At 51.1% G+C, this 18820-nt stretch overlaps 1 protein-coding gene across 3 annotated transcripts in view; it reads right to left on the bottom strand.

Annotated features, from left to right (window-relative positions):
* The window catches only part of LOC142289838 (centromere protein C-like), a 246824-nt gene that overhangs the window by 212625 nt on the left and 15379 nt on the right, over positions 1–18820 (bottom strand). The window contains exon 1 of one of the 3 annotated variants that reach the window (XM_075333777.1): positions 11663–11758. The exons of the other annotated variants lie outside the window; for them this stretch is intronic. Within the exon in view, the coding sequence (XP_075189892.1) occupies positions 11663–11677 (15 nt within the window). The 5' untranslated portion in view covers positions 11678–11758. Of the gene's footprint in view, positions 1–11662; positions 11759–18820 lie in introns of those variants that run through there. 3 annotated transcript variants of the gene reach the window in all.

Consider the following 18820-nt stretch of genomic DNA (forward strand, 5'->3'; position numbering starts at 1 on the left):
CCATCTACTGAGCCACCGTACAGTGCTAACTACAGAGAATCCGTGCAGTGCCAACTACAGAGCCACCGTACAGTGCCATCTACAGAGCCACCGTACAGTGCCATCTACTGAGCCACCATACAGTGCCAACTACTGAGCCACCATACAGTGCCAACTACTGAGCCACCGTACAGTGCCAACTACTGAGCCACCGTACAGTGCCAACTACTGAGCCACCGTACAGTGCCAACTACTGAGCCACCGTACAGTGCCAACTACTGAGCCACCGTACAGTGCCAACTACTGAGCCACCGTACAGTGCCAACTACTGAGCCACCACACAGTGCCAACTACTGAGCCACCACAGTGCCAACCACTGAGCTACCGTACTGTGCCAACTACTGAGCCACCACACAGTGCCAACTACTGAGCCACCACACAGTGCCACCTACTGAGCCACCACACAGTGCCACCTACTGAGCCACCGTAAAGTGCCAACTACTGAGCCACCGTACTGTGCAAACTACTGAGCCACTATACAGTGCCAGTGCCAACTACTGAGCCACCACACAGTGCCAACTACTGAGCCACCGTAAAGTGCCAACTACTGAGCCACTATACAGTGCCAGTGCCAACTACAGAGCCAACGTACAGTGCCATCTACTGAGCCACCGTACAGTGCTAACACAGTGCTAACTACTGAGCCACCATACAGTGCTAACTACTGAGCCACCATACAGTGCCATCTACAGAGCCACCATACAGTGCAAACTACTGAGCCACCGTACAGTGCCAACTACAGAGCCAACGTTCAGTGCCATCTACTGAGCCACCGTACAGTGCCATCTACTGAGCCACCGTACTGTGCCAACTACTGAGCCACCATACAGTGCCAACTACTGAGCCACCACACAGTGCCAACTACTGAGCCACCACACAGTGCCAACTACTGAGCCACCGTACAGTGCCAACTACTGAGCCACCGTACAGTGCCAACTACTGAGCCACGATACAGTACCAACTACTGAGCCACCGTACAGTGCCATCTACAGAGCCACCGTACAGTGCCATCTACAGAGCCACCGTACAGTGCCAACTGAGCCACCGTACAGTGCCATCTACTGAGCCACCGTACAGTGCTAACATAGCACTGTACGGTGGTTCAGTAGTTAGCACTATGTTAGCACTGTACGGTGGCTCAGTAGATGGCACTGTACGGTGGCTCAGTAGTTAGCACTAACTACTGAGCCACCATACAGTGCCAGTGCCAACTACAGAGCCACCGTACAGTGCTAACACAGTGCTAACTACAGAGAATCCGTACAGTGCCAACTACAGAGCCACCGTACAGTGCCATCTACTGAGCCACCGTACAGTGCCAACTATTGAGCCACCGTACAGTGCCAACTACTGAGCCACCGTACAGTGCCAACTACTGAGCCACCGTACAGTGCCAACTACTGAGCCACCACACAGTGCCAACTACTGAGCCACCACACAGTGCCAACTACTGAGCCACCACACAGTGCCAACTACTGAGCCACCACACAGTGCCAACCACTGAGCTACCGTACTGTGCCAACTACTGAGCCACCGTACAGTGCCAACTACTGAGCCACCACACAGTGCCAACTACTGAGCCACCACACAGTGCCAACTGAGCCACCACACAGTGCCACCTACTGAGCCACCGTAAAGTGCCAAATACTGAGCCACCGTACTGTGCAAACTACTGAGCCACTATACAGTGCCAGTGCCAACTACAGAGCCAACGTACAGTGCCATCTACTGAGCCACCGTACAGTGCTAACACAGTGCTAACTACTGAGCCACCATACAGTGCTAACTACTGAGCCACCGTACAGTGCCAACTACAGAGCCACCATATTGTCAACTACTGAGCCACCGTACAGTGCCAACTACAGAGCCAACGTACAGTGCCATCTACTGAGCCACCGTACAGTGCCAACTACTGAGCCACCATACAGTACCAACTACTGAGCCACCGTACAGTGCCAACTACAGAGCCACCATATTGTCAACTACTGAGCCACCGTACAGTGCCAACTACAGAGCCAACGTACAGTGCCATCTACTGAGCCACCGTACAGTGCCAACTACTGAGCCACCATACAGTACCAACTACTGAGCCACCGTACTGTGCCAACTACTGAGCCACCATACAGTGCCAACTACTGAGCCACCACACAGTGCCAACTACTGAGCCACCACACAGTGCCAACTACTGAGCCACCACACAGTGCCAACTACTGAGCCACCACACAGTGCCAACTACTGAGCCACCGTACTGTGCAAACTACTGAGCCACTATACAGTGCCAGTGCCAACTACAGAGCCAACGTACAGTGCCATCTACTGAGCCACCGTACAGTGCTAACACAGTGCTAACTACTGAGCCACCATACAGTGCTAACTACAGAGCCACCGTACAGTGTCATCTACAGAGCCACCATACAGTGCCAACTACTGAGCCACCGTACAGTGCCAACTACAGAGCCACCGTACAGTGCCATCTACTGAGCCACCGTACAGTGCCAACTACTGAGCCACCGTACAGTGCCAACTACTGAGCCACCATACAGTGCCAACTACTGAGCCACCACACAGTGCCAACTACTGAGCCACCACACAGTGCCAACTACTGAGCCACCACACAGTGCCAACTACTGAGCCACCGTACAGTGCCAACTACTGAGCCACCACAGTGCCAACCACTGAGCTACCGTACTGTGCCAACTACTGAGCCACCACACAGTGCCAACTACTGAGCCACCACAGTGTGCCACCTACTGAGCCACCACACAGTGCCACCTACTGAGCCACCGTAAAGTGCCAACTACTGAGCCACCGTACTGTGCAAACTACTGAGCCACTATACAGTGCCAGTGCCAACTACAGAGCCAACGTACAGTGCCATCTACTGAGCCACCGTACAGTGCTAACAACTGAGCCACCATACAGTGCTAACTACTGAGCCACCGTACAGTGCCATCTACAGAGCCACCATACAGTGTCAACTACTGAGCCACCGTACAGTGCCAACTACAGAGCCAACGTACAGTGCCATCTACTGAGCCACCGTACAGTGCCAACTACTGAGCCACCATACAGTACCAACTACTGAGCCACCGTACTGTGCCAACTACTGAGCCACCATACAGTGCCAACTACTGAGCCACCACACAGTGCCAACTACTGAGCCACCACACAGTGCCAACTACTGAGCCACCACACAGTGCCAACTACTGAGCCACCACACAGTGCCAACTACTGAGCCACCGTAAAGTGCCAACTACTGAGCCACTATACAGTGCCAGTGCCAACTACAGAGCCAACGTACAGTGCCATCTACTGAGCCACCGTACAGTGCTAACACAGTGCTAACTACTGAGCCACCATACAGTGCTAACTACTGAGCCACCGTACAGTGCCATCTACAGAGCCACCATACAGTGCAAACTACTGAGCCACCGTACAGTGCCAACTACAGAGCCAACGTACAGTGCCATCTACTGAGCCACCGTACAGTGCCATCTACTGAGCCACCGTACTGTGCCAACTACTGAGCCACCATACAGTGCCAACTACTGAGCCACCACACAGTGCCAACTACTGAGCCACCACACAGTGCCAACTACTGAGCCACCGTACAGTGCCAACTACTGAGCCACCGTACAGTGCCAACTACTGAGCCACGATACAGTACCAACTACTGAGCCACCGTACAGTGCCATCTACAGAGCCACCGTACAGTGCCATCTACAGAGCCACCGTACAGTGCCAACTGAGCCACCGTACAGTGCCATCTACTGAGCCACCGTACAGTGCTAACATAGCACTGTACGGTGGTTCAGTAGTTAGCACTATGTTAGCACTGTACGGTGGCTCAGTAGATGGCACCGTACGGTGGCTCAGTAGTTAGCACTAACTACTGAGCCACCATACAGTGCCAGTGCCAACTACAGAGCCACCGTACAGTGCTAACACAGTGCTAACTACAGAGAATCCGTACAGTGCCAACTACAGAGCCACCGTACAGTGCCATCTACTGAGCCACCATACAGTGCCAACTACTGAGCCACCATACAGTGCCAACTATTGAGCCACCGTACAGTGCCAACTACTGAGCCACCGTACAGTGCCAACTACTGAGCCACCGTACAGTGCCAACTACTGAGCCACCGTACAGTGCCAACTACTGAGCCACCACACAGTGCCAACTACTGAACCACCACAGTGCCAACCACTGAGCTACCGTACTGTGCCAACTACTGAGCCACCGTACAGTGCCAACTACTGAGCCACCACACAGTGCCAACTACTGAGCCACCACACAGTGCCAACTGAGCCACCACACAGTGCCACCTACTGAGCCACCGTAAAGTGCCAACTACTGAGCCACCGTACTGTGCAAACTACTGAGCCACTATACAGTGCCAGTGCCAACTACAGAGCCAACGTACAGTGCCATCTACTGAGCCACCGTACAGTGCTAACACAGTGCTAACTACTGAGCCACCATACAGTGCTAACTACTGAGCCACCGTACAGTGCCATCTACAGAGCCACCATATTGTCAACTACTGAGCCACCGTACAGTGCCAACTACAGAGCCAACGTACAGTGCCATCTACTGAGCCACCGTACAGTGCCAACTACTGAGCCACCATACAGTACCAACTACTGAGCCACCGTACTGTGCCAACTACTGAGCCACCATACAGTGCCAACTACTGAGCCACCACACAGTGCCAACTACTGAGCCACCACACAGTGCCAACTACTGAGCCACCACACAGTGCCAACTACTGAGCCACCACACAGTGCCAACTACTGAGCCACCGTACTGTGCAAACTACTGAGCCACTATACAGTGCCAGTGCCAACTACAGAGCCAACGTACAGTGCCATCTACTGAGCCACCGTACAGTGCTAACACAGTGCTAACTACTGAGCCACCATACAGTGCTAACTACAGAGCCACCGTACAGTGCCATCTACAGAGCCACCGTACAGTGCCAACTACAGAGCCAACGTACAGTGCCATCTACTGAGCCAACGTACAGTGCCATCTACTGAGCCACCGTACAGTGCCAACTACTGAGCCACCGTAGTGTGCCAACTACTGAGCCACCATACAGTGCCAACTACTGAGCCACCATACAGTGCCAACTACTGAGCCACCACACAGTGCCAACTACTGAGCCACCACACAGTGCCAACTACTGAGCCACCACACAGTGCCAACTACTGAGCCACCGTACAGTGCCAACTACTGAGCCACCATACAGTGCCAACTACTGAGCCACCATACAGTGCCAACTACTGAGCCACCACACAGTGCCAACTACTGAGCCACCACACAGTGCCAACTACTGAGCCACCGTAAAGTGCCAACTACTGAGCCACCGTACTGTGCAAACTACTGAGCCACTATACAGTGCCAACTACAGAGCCAACGTACAGTGCCATCTACTGAGCCACCGTACTGTGCCAACTACTGAGCAACCATACAGTGCCAACTACTGAGCCACCACACAGTGCCAACTACTGAGCCACCACACAGTGCCAACTACTGAGCCACCACACAGTGCCAACTACTGAGCCACCACACAGTGCCAACTACTGAGCCACCGTACTGTGCAAACTACTGAGCCACTATACAGTGCCAGTGCCAACTACAGAGCCAACGTACAGTGCCATCTACTGAGCCACCGTACAGTGCTAACACAGTGCTAACTACTGAGCCACCATACAGTGCTAACTACTGAGCCACCGTACAGTGCCAACTACAGAGCCAACGTACAGTGCCATCTACTGAGCCACCGTACAGTGCCAACTACTGAGCCACCGTAGTGTGCCAACTACTGAGCCACCATACAGTGCCAACTACTGAGCCACCACACAGTGCCAACTACTGAGCCACCACACAGTGCCAACTACTGAGCCACCACACAGTGCCAACTACTGAGCCACCGTACAGTGCCAACTACTGAGCCACCGTACAGTGCCAACTACTGAGCCACCATACAGTGCCAACTACTGAGCCACCATACAGTGCCAACTACTGAGCCACCACACAGTGCCAACTACTGAGCCACCGTAAAGTGCCAACTACTGAGCCACCGTACTGTGCAAACTACTGAGCCACTATACAGTGCCAACTACAGAGCCAACGTACAGTGCCATCTACTGAGCCACCGTACTGTGCCAACTACTGAGCAACCATACAGTGCCAACTACTGAGCCACCACACAGTGCCAACTACTGAGCCACCACACAGTGCCAACTACTGAGCCACCACACAGTGCCAACTACAGAGCCACCGTACAGTGCCAACTACAGAGCCACCGTACAGTGCCAACTACTGAGCCACCGTACAGTGCCAACTACTGAGCCACCGTACAGTGCCATCTACAGAGCCACCGTACAGTGCTAACTACTGAGCCAACGTACAGTGCCAACTACAGAGCCAACGTACAGTGCCAACTACTGAACCACCATACAGTGCCAACTACTGAGCCAACGTACAGTGCTAACTACAGAGCCAACGTACAGTGCCAACTACTGAGCCACAATACAGTGCGAACTACTGAGCCACCATTGATTTTTTTTTTTTAGCAAAACAAAACACCTGTTGACATAAATCGCGGCAACAATGCATGATGTTTTAACACGTTTTTTTTCTCACTGTTTTTTTATGCGGTTTTATCATTGAACAATGTCATTGAAGATGGTTTAAAAAATAAAAAAAGAAAAAAGGTCTGATGTCATTTCCTTCTTCATTCTCCACTAGTGTATGCAGGAGAGCAGACAGCTGCAGAACTACAAGGCTCAGCATACTCCATCCAATAGTGTATGCAGGAGAGCAGACAGCAGCTGCAGAACTACAAGGCTCAGCATACTCCATCCAATAGTGTATGCAGGAGAGCAGACAGCAGCTGCAGAACTACAAGGCTCAGCATGCTCCATTAAGGACTGTATGCTGGAGGGAGAGGCAGGGGGAGCAGACCTACAAGGCTCAGCATATTACATCTAATAGTGTATGCAGGAGAGCAGACAGCAGCTGCAGAACAACAAAGCTCAGCATCCTACATCCAATAATGTATGCAGGAGAGCAGACAGCAGCTGCAGAATTACAAGGCTCAGCATGATCCATTCAGGACTGTATACAGGATTTTTTATCCACCCAAAAAAATATTTTTGTATGCTAGCCAGGTACAGCAGGCAAGTACGGGCTGCCCCCAACTTCCAGCTGCCTATTTGTACCCGGTTGTGAGCCAAAAATATAGCGAAGCCCTTTTTTTTAAATTATTTCATGACTTTCACCTTCGCCCAATTTTTGAGTCCAGCCAGGTACAACTAGGCAGCTGTGGATTGGAATCCGCAATTCAGGGTGCCCATGCTTTCTGGGCACCCCCGCTGCGAATTGCAGTCCGCAGCCACCCCAGAAAATGGCGTTTTCATAGAAGAGCCATCTTCTGGCGCTGTATCCAACTCTTCCAGCTGCCCTGGTGACGGTTGGCTCGCTGGGTAATAATGGGGTTAGGGCTAGCTTTATATTATCAGCTGGCCCTAAGCCCAAAATTCATGGTGTCACGCCAATATTAGACATGGCCATCATGAATTTCTAGTAAACATAAAAAAAAAACAGAAAAATATTTTTATTAGAAATAAAACACAACACAATTAGTGACTCCATCTTTATTGAAATAAAGAACCCCCCTCCGCAGTAATCCTGGGTCAAGGGTCCCGCGCCGTCCAATCTGGATCCAATATCATCTGATCGGTTTGCTGGAAGGCAAAGTGATCAGATGATGTGTCAGGATCAAGTGCCTGAATCACATCACACATCAGCTGATTGTATAAACGGCATTTATACAATCAGCTGATGAATCTGTGAAAAAAAAACAAAAAACCTACACACGTCCCTGCTAACTCCTGTACGACCGCTGCAGGAGCTGCCGGTGATCAGCTGAAGAAGTCTCCGGACGCATCAGCTGATAGCCGGGCGGCAAAAAGAGACTTGCGATCAGCTGATGGGTCAGGTGACCACATCAGGTGATCCACCGCCAGGTCCTGCCGCCATCGTACGTGCCTGAGAGGACACAGCCGGTGCAGCGTTACCGGATGAAGAGCTGGGAGCGGGCATGGCATCGGGAGTCTGCAGACACGCGAGTGTTTTTTTTTTTTTTTCCTTTCTATTGTTTACCGTATATACTGGCGTATAAGACGACTTTTTACCCCCTTAAAATAATGGCTACAGTGGGGGGTCGTCTTATACGCCGGATATACAGCATATATCATATATATCAGGGGTCGCGAACCTATGGCTCGCGAGCCAGATATGGCTCTTTTGATGGCCGTATCTGGCTCGCAGACAGGGCTCCTACCTGTCTATGGGAAGGATCAGGGCCGGCGCCAGCACCCGGCAAACCCGGTCAGCTGCCGGGGGGGCCCACTCGCGGTGGCAGGAGTGGCGCACCGCTACTCAGGGGGGCCCGGTGGCCGCGCTGTCACCGCCCCCCGCTGAGGATCGAGCTTTCAATTGCATCGGCATCGCAGGTGCCGATACAATTGAGAGCAATGATGAGAGAGTGAGCGGCGCGCTCTCTCTCTTATCATTCTCCCCGCTGTGACTGTCGGCGTTCTTCTGACAGCTCTGCAGCGAGCGCGGTGACGTCATCACTGCGCGCCTGCTGAGAGGTCAGCGAGCGACAGCAATGGACGATGCGCCGAGGAGACCGGATCAGCGGGGGAACGAGAAGTGAGCCGCCCCTCTACTGACACTGGGCTCCCCTGACTCACAGGCCGGCCACTACACAGCGGCACTGGTACACATAGGGGCCCGGCAGCCGCTCTGCGTCTATGTGTAGTGCTGCTGTGTAGTGGCCGAACTGTGAGTCAGGGGAGCCCAGTGTCAGTAGAGGGGCCCCTGACCTGGAGAGGCCACCAGCCATGTCTGAGCTGCAGGAGTGCTAGTCCTGACCTGCACAGCAGACGGAATCTCCATCCTGCAGGACCTGCGATGATGTCACGCCCATGTGACTGTGTGGGAGGAGACACAGGATGCCGGGCAGAAAGCAAGAGAACTGAATCCTGAAGGAGATTTGGACACATGACTGGTAATAAGAAAAGAGGGGACATGAGGGTGAGGGGGGCTGCAGGGTGAGGGGCATATGAGGGCTGCAGACTGTGACAGAAGCATGTGAAGGGGTGCAGAGTGTTTGAGAGGGGTAAGTTGGGGTACAGGCAGGGTGAGATATGTGAGCAGGGTGTGTGAGATATGGGGGTGTATTGTGTGTGATATGGGGGGTGCAGGCTGTATGGGAAGCAGGGTATGTGACATATGGGGGTGTAGTGTGTGAGATCTGGGGGGTGCAGGCTGTATGGGAAGCAGTGTGTGTGTGATATGGGGGGTGCAGGCTGTATGAGAAGCAGGGTGTGAGATATGGGGATGTAGGCTGTATGGGAAGCAGGGTGTGTGAGATATGGGGGTGTAGTGTGTGTGATATGGGGGTGCAGGCTGTATGGGGAGCAGGGTATGCGACATATGGGGGTGTAGTGTGTGGGATATGGGGGGTGCAGGCTGTATGGGGAGCAGTGTGTGTGTGTGATATGGGGGGTGCAGGCTGTATGGGAAGCAGGGTGTGTGAGATATGGGGGTGTAGTGTGTGTGATATGGGGGTGCAGGCTGTATGGGAAGCAGGGTGTGTGAGATATGGGGGTGTAGTGTGTGTGATATGGGGGTGCAGGCTGTATGGGGAGCAGGGTATGTGACATATGGGGGTGTAGTGTGTGGGATATGGGGGGTGCAGGCTGTATGGGGAGCAGTGTGTGTGTGTGATATGGGGGGGTGCAGGCTGTATGGGAAGCAGGGTATGTGACATATGGGGGTGTAGTGTGTGAGATCTGGGGGGTGCAGGCTGTATGGGAAGCAGTGTGTGTGTGTGGGATATGGGGGGTGCAGGCTGTATGGGGAGCAGTGTGTGTGTGTGTGATATGGGGGGTGCAGGCTGTATGGGAAGCAGGGTGTCTGGGCCACTGACCGATACAATTGCTCCAGCGGTCACTTAGTACACAAAGGAGTGTTCCTCTCTGCTGCACTAAGCCACCGCTGGACCTAAACAATAATTCGCTGTAAAATAATAAAATAGATAATTGACATAACTGACAATGCGTTGTGTGACATGTCCAATATTCCAGCTTCTTTCTTCTGCGAATGCCTCAAAGCTGGCATTCTCTCAACATCAGGTGGGAAGAATGCCAGCTTCCAGTCATGCGCAGGAAAAAGAAGAAGCCAGACTGCTGGACTGATGTCATGCATCGCAAGTTCACAATGTAAGTTATTTATTTGATTTTTTTACTGCTAATTACCATTGTTTCAGTCCAGTTGTGGCTTTATACAGCAGGGAGGAGCATTCCTTGCTGTACTAAGTGAACATTGGAGCGATTGATCTGTCAATGGCCCTTTAAACATATTGTACGGCTCTCGCGGAATTATATTTCAAAATATGTGGCGTTTACGGCTCTCTTAGCCAAAAAGGTTCCTGACCCCTGATATATATCATACAGCATATACAGTGGATATATAGCGGATACATAGCAGGGGGCCGCACTGTGTGAGGAGGTGTTTTTTTTTTTCACTGTCCAGTATAACCAATAGGATTAGTGCAGTAACGCCAGATTCCCCTCGCATCCATGCAGGGACATTAATGAAGAGCTTACATGCTGGTGTAAGTGTGCATATTGCTACAGTAAGTGCTGCTGCCGACCCCGCCCCCTTTTCTCGGCCCGGTGACTCCCCTGCCCCTGCACTAATCCTATTGGTTATACTGGACAGTAAAAAAAAACACCTCCTCACACAGTGCGGCCCCCTGCTCTTAGCATACTGAAGCATACTGAATATGTATCACAAGATGTCATTGATGTACGGTACTTATGATATCAGATGACGAACAGGATTTTGAAGGCTTTTAAAGGGAAACTGTCATGCCAGCAAGACCTGTTACAATATCGCAGCTTACAGTTATGATCACCAGGCACTTGCTCTCTTGTTTGTTTTGCAAAGTTTTAGCTTTACCGTACATGTTTGAAACAACCTTATGTTTATAAGTGACAGTTTTGCTGCTATATACAGTACCTGCATGTCATATGCATTTGAATTAAAATTAACATGTTGCAATCAAAGCAGACTTTTTTTCATTTGGGAGCGGGGTAGTCTTATACAGTGAGTATATCCCAAATTCTATATTTTTAGGGCAGAAGTTGGGGGTCGTCTTATACGCCCAGTCGTCTTATACGCCGGCATATACGGTACTTTCGTTTTCACTGCTACTTCCATCTCACGCGCGGGAGCAGACCTGCCGCCGCACGGGAGACTGAACGAGCAGTGGCGGTACCGGGAGGATTCCATTACCGCAGTGTGTATAATATATATATAATACAGTCAGTAAATATATATGTGTGTGTGTGTGTGTGGGGGCTGAGAAGAGTCAGTGGATATATATGTGTGGGCTCAGAACAGTCAGTGGATATATATGTGTGGGCTCAGAACAGTCAGTGGATATATATGTGTGGGCTCAGAACAGTCAGTGGATATAGCGTATGTGTAACAGTCAGTGTTGGATGTGGAATAGTACGTGTGTGTGTATATACTTACTAATGGTTGAGTCATCTCCACGTTCCTGTGAACGCTGATCTTCAGGGACCTGCTGCAGTAAGGCTGCTCCTTCTACAGGGCACCGTACGATGCTGCTGCTCCTTTCTGACTAAAATGTGTCTCCACTTTACTTCCGGGTGGACTGTACAATTCATATACAGTCACCCAGAAAATGGCGACACATTACTATGATATACACCTCCTCCCCTTTTGGGTGCAGTGTAACACCCAAAAGGGGAGGAGAATAGGCATGTCATCTAGTGACTGCCCAAATTTGCAGCTATCGTAATTCTACTAAGGATTACTATAGCCTTTGGATGTGTACACAGGAAGATGCTCCCCCTACTGGCAATTATAAGTATTTTTAATAAAAAAATTTTTTTAAAATATTTAGAAGTTTAATTATATTAAGAAAACAGTTGTTACACAATTCTAATAATATTGTTTGCAGATTTGGCCTACAAAAAAAAAATAGACGATACAGTCCCTTTAAGAAGCCCTACTGCTCTCCACTTAATATCTGTTTTAATTGCAACTGTTTTAACCTGTTACCGGTATAAAAGACACCTGTCCACACACTCAATCACACTCCAACCTCTCCAATATGGTCAAGACCAAAGAGCTGTCTAAGGATACCAGGAACAAAATTGTACACCTGCACAAGCTGGGATGGCCTACCGGACAATAGGCAAGCAGCTTGGTGTGAAGGCAACACCTCTTGGTGCAATTATTACAAAATGGAAGGAAGACAAGATAACTGTCTATCTTAGGGTACCTTCACACTTAGCGATGCAGCAGCGATCCGACCAGCGATCTGACCTGGTCAGGATCGCTGCTGCATCGCTACATGGTCGCTGGTGAGCTGTCAAACAGGCAGATCTCACCAGCGACCAGTGACCAGCCCCCAGCCAGCAGCGACGTGCAAGCGACGTTGCGCTTGCACGGAGCCGCCGTCTGGAAGCTGCGGAGACTGGTAACTAAGGTAAACATCGGGTATGGTTACCCGATGTTTACATTAGTTACCAGTATGAGCAGGGAGCAGGGAGCCGCGCACACTGAGCGCTGGCTCCTTGCTCTCCTAGCTGCTGTACACATCGGGTTAATTAACCCGATGTGTACAGCAGCTACATGTGCAGAGAGCCGGAGCCGGCAGCACAGGCAGCGTGAGAGCTGCGGAGGCTGGTAACTAAGGTAAATATCGGGTAACCACCTTGGTTACCCGATGTTTATCTTGGATACAGCTTACCTCAGCTGTCAGACGCCGGCTCCTGCTCCCTGCTCGCTTCATTTGTCGCTCTCTTGCTGTCACACACAGCGATCTGTGTGTCACAGCAGGAGAGCGGCTTTGAAGAAAACGAACCAGGGCTGTGTGTAACGAGCAGCGATCTCGCAGCAGGGGCCAGATCGCTGCTCAGTGTCACACACAGCGAGATCGCTAATGAGGTCACTGCTGCGTCACAAAAAGCGTGACTCAGCAGCGATCTCGGCAGCGAGCTCGCTGTGTGTGAAGCACCCCTTACTGAATCTTGGGCTCCATGGAAGATCTTGCATTGTGAGGTAAGGATGATTCTGATAAAGGTCAGGAATCAGTCCAGAACTACACTGGAGGACCTGGTTAATGATGTGAAGAGAGCTGGAACCACAGTCTCAAAGATTACAATTAGTAAAAGACTATGCTGTCCTGGATTAAAATCTTGCAGGGCCCACAAGGTTCCCATGTTCACGTCATCACATGTTCAGACCCATTTGAAGTTCGCCTGTGACCATCTGGATAAGGCTACATTCACACGACCGTTCCATTTTTGCGGTCCGCAAAAAACTGTCCTGTTTTTCCATGCATGCATCCATGTGATTTTCCGTTTTTATTGAGGACCGCAAAAAAAAACAAACAAAAACAGGAGAGTTACATACAGTCCAGGGTATCTGGCCTGTGTGATACTGTCTGCTGAGCTGTGTATCTAATCCTATCCTGTGTGATACTGTCTGCTGAGCTGTGTATCTAATCCTATCCTGTGTGATACTGTCTGCAGGGCTGTGTATCTAATCCTATCCTGTGTGATACTCCTGCTGTCCTTGGTGACACTTTAGACATTTCTGGTCAGCAGGAAAATGGCTGTGCACTGTGTCCTTACATGTCATTCTCTGTTATCTGTTGTAAACACTCAGATTAGGAGAGGGGAGGCGTGCCATCACACACAGGAGAGCAGACTCCGCCCACTTTACAGCAGTCTGTAATCTGAGCTTTTTATACAGTGGAAATTCAGTAGGATTTCAGAAGCTGCTCCCCCTAGTGTTTAACAGTGGAAAATATCAAACTTTTTAATTTTTTTTTTATATTTTGCACAATTAAAAAAGAAGGGAATTTTGTTTACTTACCGTAAATTCCTTTTCTTCTAGCTCCAATTGGGAGACCCAGACAATTGGGTGTATAGCTACTGCCTCCGGAGGCCACACAAAGTATTACACTCAAAAGTGTAAGGCCCCTCCCCTTCTGGCTATACACCCCCAGTGGGATCACTGGCTCACCAGTTTAGTGCAAAAGCAAGAAGGAGGAAAGCCAATAACTGGTTTAAAGACCAATTCAATCCGAAGAAACATCGGAGAACTGCAACCATTCACATGAACAACATGTGTACCGAAAAAAACCCTAAGAAAACAGGGCGGGTGCTGGGTCTCCCAATTGGAGCTAGAAGAAAAGGAATTTACGGTAAGTAAACAAAATTCCCTTCTTCTTTGTCGCTCCATTGGGAGACCCAGACAATTGGGACGTCCAAAAGCAGTCCCTGGGTGGGTAAAAGAATACCTCGTGGTAGGGCCGTCAAACAGCCCTTTCATACAGGTGGGCAACCGCCGCCTGAAGGACTTGTCTACCTAGGCTGGCGTCTGCCGAAGCGTAGGTATGCACCTGATAATGCTTGGTAAAAGTGTGCAGACTCGACCAGGCAGGTGCCTGGCACACCTGCTGAGCCGTAGCCTGGTGCCGTAATGCCCAGGATGCACCCACGGCTCTGGTAGAATGGGCATTCAGCCCTGAGGGAACCGGGAGCCTAGCAGAACGGTAGGTTTCAAGAATTGGTTCCTTGATCCACCGAGTCAGGGTGGATTTGGAAGCTTGCGACCCTTTACGCTGACCAGCGACAAGGACAAAGAGTGCATCCGGGCGGCACAGGAGCGCCGTGCGGGAATGTAGATCCTGAGTGCTCTCACCAGATCCAACAGATGCAATTCCTTTTCAAATTGATGGACTGGATGAGGACACAAAGAAGGTAAGGTGATATCTTGATTGAGATGAAAGTGGGATACCACCTTAGGGAGAAAGTCCGGAATCGGACGCCGAACCCCCTTGTCCTGGTGAAGACCAGGAATGGAGATTTGCATGACAGCGCTGCTAGCTCGGACACTCTCTGAAGAGACGTGACCGCTACTAGAAAGGCCACTTTCTGTGAAAGACGGAAAAGGGAAACAACTTTCAAAGGCTCGAAAGGCGGCTTCAAGAGAGTCATTAGAACCTTGTTCAGACTCCAGAGCTCCAACGGCCGCTTGTACGGAGTGATGAGAAGACAAACTCCCTGCAGGAACGTGCGTACCTGCGGAAGTCGGCTAGGCGTTTCTGAAAAAATACAGATAGCGCTGAGACTTGTCCTTTAAGGGAGCTGAGCGACCAACCATTTTCCAACCAAGATTGTAGGAAGGAAGGAAAAATAGGCGATGCAAATGGCCAGGGAGAAACTCCTTGAGCAGAGCACCAAGATAAGAATATCTTCCACGATCTGTGGTAGATCTTGGCGGACGTTGGCTTCTTGGCCTGCGTCATGGTGACAACCACTCCTGAGATAATCCTGAAGACGCTAGGATCCAGGACTCAATGGCTACACCATCATGTTCAGGGCCGCAGAGTTCAGATGGAAAAAAGTCTGGTCGGTCTGGTAGTGCCCACGGTTGGCCTACCGTGAGGTACCACAGATCCGGGAACCCCGACCTCCTCGGCCAATCTGGAGCGACGAGGATGGCGCGGCGACAGTCGGACTTGATCTTGCGCAGCACTCTGGGCAACAATGCCAGAGGTGGGACACATAAGGTAGCCGGGACTGCGACCAATGTTGAACTGAGGCGTCCGCCGCCAGAGCTCGATGATCGTGAGACTGTGCTATGAAGCCGGGACAATGTTGTTGTGCCGTGACGCCATTATGTCGACGTCCGGCATCCCGCAGCGTCGACAGATCTCCTGAAACCCGTCCGGGTGAAGAAACCATACCCCTGCGTCCATACCCTGGCGACTGAGGAAGTCTGCTTCCTAGTTTACCACGCCTGGGATGTGAACTGCGGATATGGTGGATGCCGTGTCTTCCACCCAAGTCAGAATCCGCCGGCTTCCTGGAAGGCTTGCCGGCTGCGTGTTCTTCCGTGGTGGTTGATGTATGCCACCGCTGTGGAGATATCCGACTGAATTCGGATGTGCTTGCTTTTCAGCCACTGCTGGAAGGCTGGTAGGACAAGATACACTGCTCTGATTTCCAGAACATTGATCTGAAGGGTGGACTCTTGCTGAATCCACGTACCTTGAGCCCTGTGGTAGAGAAAAACTGCTCTCCACTCTGATAGACTCGTGCCTGTCGTAACTACCGCCCAGGATGGGGGTAGGAAGGACCTTTTTTCTGACCATGAGGTGGGAAGAAGCCACCACCGAAGAGATTCTTTGGCCGCCTGAGAAAGGGAGACGTCTCTGTCGATGGGCGTCGACCTCCCGTCTCATTGGCGGAGAATGTCCCATTGTAGTGGACGCAGATGAAACTGCGCGAACGGGACTGCCGCCATTGCTACCATCTTACGTGAGAAGTGCATGAGGCGTCTCAATGTGTGCGACTGATCCTAAGGAGAGATTGCAGCCTTGTCTGTAGTGAACGCTGTTTGTCTAGCGGAAGCTTCACTATCGCTGAGAGAGTATGAAACTCCATGCCTAGATATGTTAGTGATTGGCCCGGGGTCGGATCTGACTTTGAAAAGTTGATGATCCACCCGAACTCTGGAGAGTCTCCAGCGCAACGGTCGGCTGTGTTGGCATGTTCCTTAAGAGGGTGCCTTGACAAGTAGATCTCCCAAATACGGGATCACAGAGTGACCTTGAGATTGCAGGACTGGTACTACTGCTGCCATGACCTTAGCGAAGACCCGTGGGGCTATCGCCAGCCGGAAGGCAGAGTTACGAACTGAAGGTGTTCGCGTCTTATAACAAAGCGTAGAAACGCTGGAGCTCTGGATCAATCGGCACGTGGGGATAAGCATCCTTGACGTGTATCGATGTTAGGAAATTTCCTTGAAACATTGAGGCGATGACGGAGCGGGGGGATTACATCCGGAACCGCCTGGTGTTCACGAGCTGGTTGAGCCGTGTTAGATCCAGAACGGGACGGAAATACTCGTCCTTTCTTGGCACCGCAAATAATTCGGAGTAAAAACCGTGACCTTGTTCCTGAAGAGGAACGGGGGTCACCACTCGTTGTGCCTTTAGAGTGCCCACCGCCTGCAGAAAAGCATCGGCTCGGTTGGGAGGTGGAGAAGTTCTGAAGAATTGAGTTGGAGGACGAGAACTGAACTCTATCCTGTACCCGTGAGACAGAATGTCTCTCACCCAACGGTCTTTGACCTGTGACAGCTAAATATCGCCAAGGCGGGAGAGCCTGCTACCGACCGAGGATGCGGAGAGAGGAGGCCGCAAGTCATGAGGAAGCCTCTTGGAAGCGGGTTTTCAGGCTGTCTTTTTTGGGCGTGACTGAGCCCGCCAAGAAACTGAGCTTCTCTGATCCTTTTGAGTCCTCTTTGGACGAGGAGAAATGGGACCTGCCCGAGCCTTGAAAAGACCGAAAACCCCGACTGTCCCTTGGTATGTTGGGGTTTGTTTTGTCTGGGCTGAGGTAAGGAAGAATCCTTACTCTTGAACTGTTTAATGATTACATCTCACGCACACTAAACAGTCGGTCAGCAGAACAAGGCAAACTGGTTAAGCCCTTTTTTGGAAGCAGAATCTGCCTTCCATTCAGTTAACACCCAGGCCCTGCGTAAAACCACGGAGTTAGCGGACGCCACTGCCGTACGGGTCGTAGAGTCTAGGACAGCATTAATCGCATAAGATGCAAATGCAGACATTTGAGCGGTTAAGGATGACACTTGCGGAACAGATGTACGTGTGACCGTGTCCATCTGTGTAAGACAAGCTGAAGTAGCTTGGAGTGCCTCTACGGCTGCGAATGCTGGAGCTAACAGCGCGCCGATAGCCTCATAGATGGATTTCGACCAGAGATCCCTCTGTCTGTCAGTGGCATCTTTAAGTGCAGCCCCATCTTCCACTGCAACTATGGATCTAGCTGCAAGCTGGAGATTGGAGGATGCCCCTTGGGACACTGGGTCCAGCCATTGCCCACGTCAGGGGGTAGGGATAACGTGTATCCTCAGCCGTTTGGAGAAGCGCTTAACTGGATAAGCGTGGTGTTCCTGGACTGCCTGTGTAAAGTCAGGGTGGTCAAGGAAAGTATTTAATTTACGCTTGGGATACGTGAATGGAATTTCTCCTGCTATGAAGCTGACTCTTCCACCGGAGGAGCTGGGGGAGAAATAACTAACATTCCATTGATGGACGCTATGAGATTATTGACTATGGCGTCACCATCAGGTGTATCCAGATTGAGAGCGGTCTCAGGATTAGATCTTGAGCAGCTACCTCCGCCACATCACACAGAGAGTCCTGCTGGGACCCTGACTAGTGTGATGAAGTCGAGGGCCGCTCATAGTGAGCCTCTCAGGCTGTCTGGGACTGTCGTCCGTGTCAGAGCCGTCACTCTGGGAAGCACATGACACCCTCGGAGCTCAAAGTTGTTCCCACTGAGGGGGACCATGGATAATGAATGAACAGTGGCCATGGATTTGAGAGACTTGTCTGGACTGCAAGGCTTCTAGTATCATAGCCATAGTCCAGAAAATCTGTCAGTAAATACTGCAGGCTCCGTCCCCATGTCCTGACGATTAGCAGAGACTCCGTAGTATACAATGGGGGTCTATGTACACTGCCGGCCATATAGCCGTACATGCTGTACCGGCTGCATAGAAAACCTGTGCTTCTGCACCTCTGTTTTACACAGACAATATGCTGTTATGTCCTCCGCA

The sequence above is a fragment of the Anomaloglossus baeobatrachus genome, chromosome 2 (assembly GCF_048569485.1).
Source record: "Anomaloglossus baeobatrachus isolate aAnoBae1 chromosome 2, aAnoBae1.hap1, whole genome shotgun sequence".
Classification (NCBI taxonomy): domain Eukaryota; kingdom Metazoa; phylum Chordata; class Amphibia; order Anura; family Aromobatidae; genus Anomaloglossus; species Anomaloglossus baeobatrachus.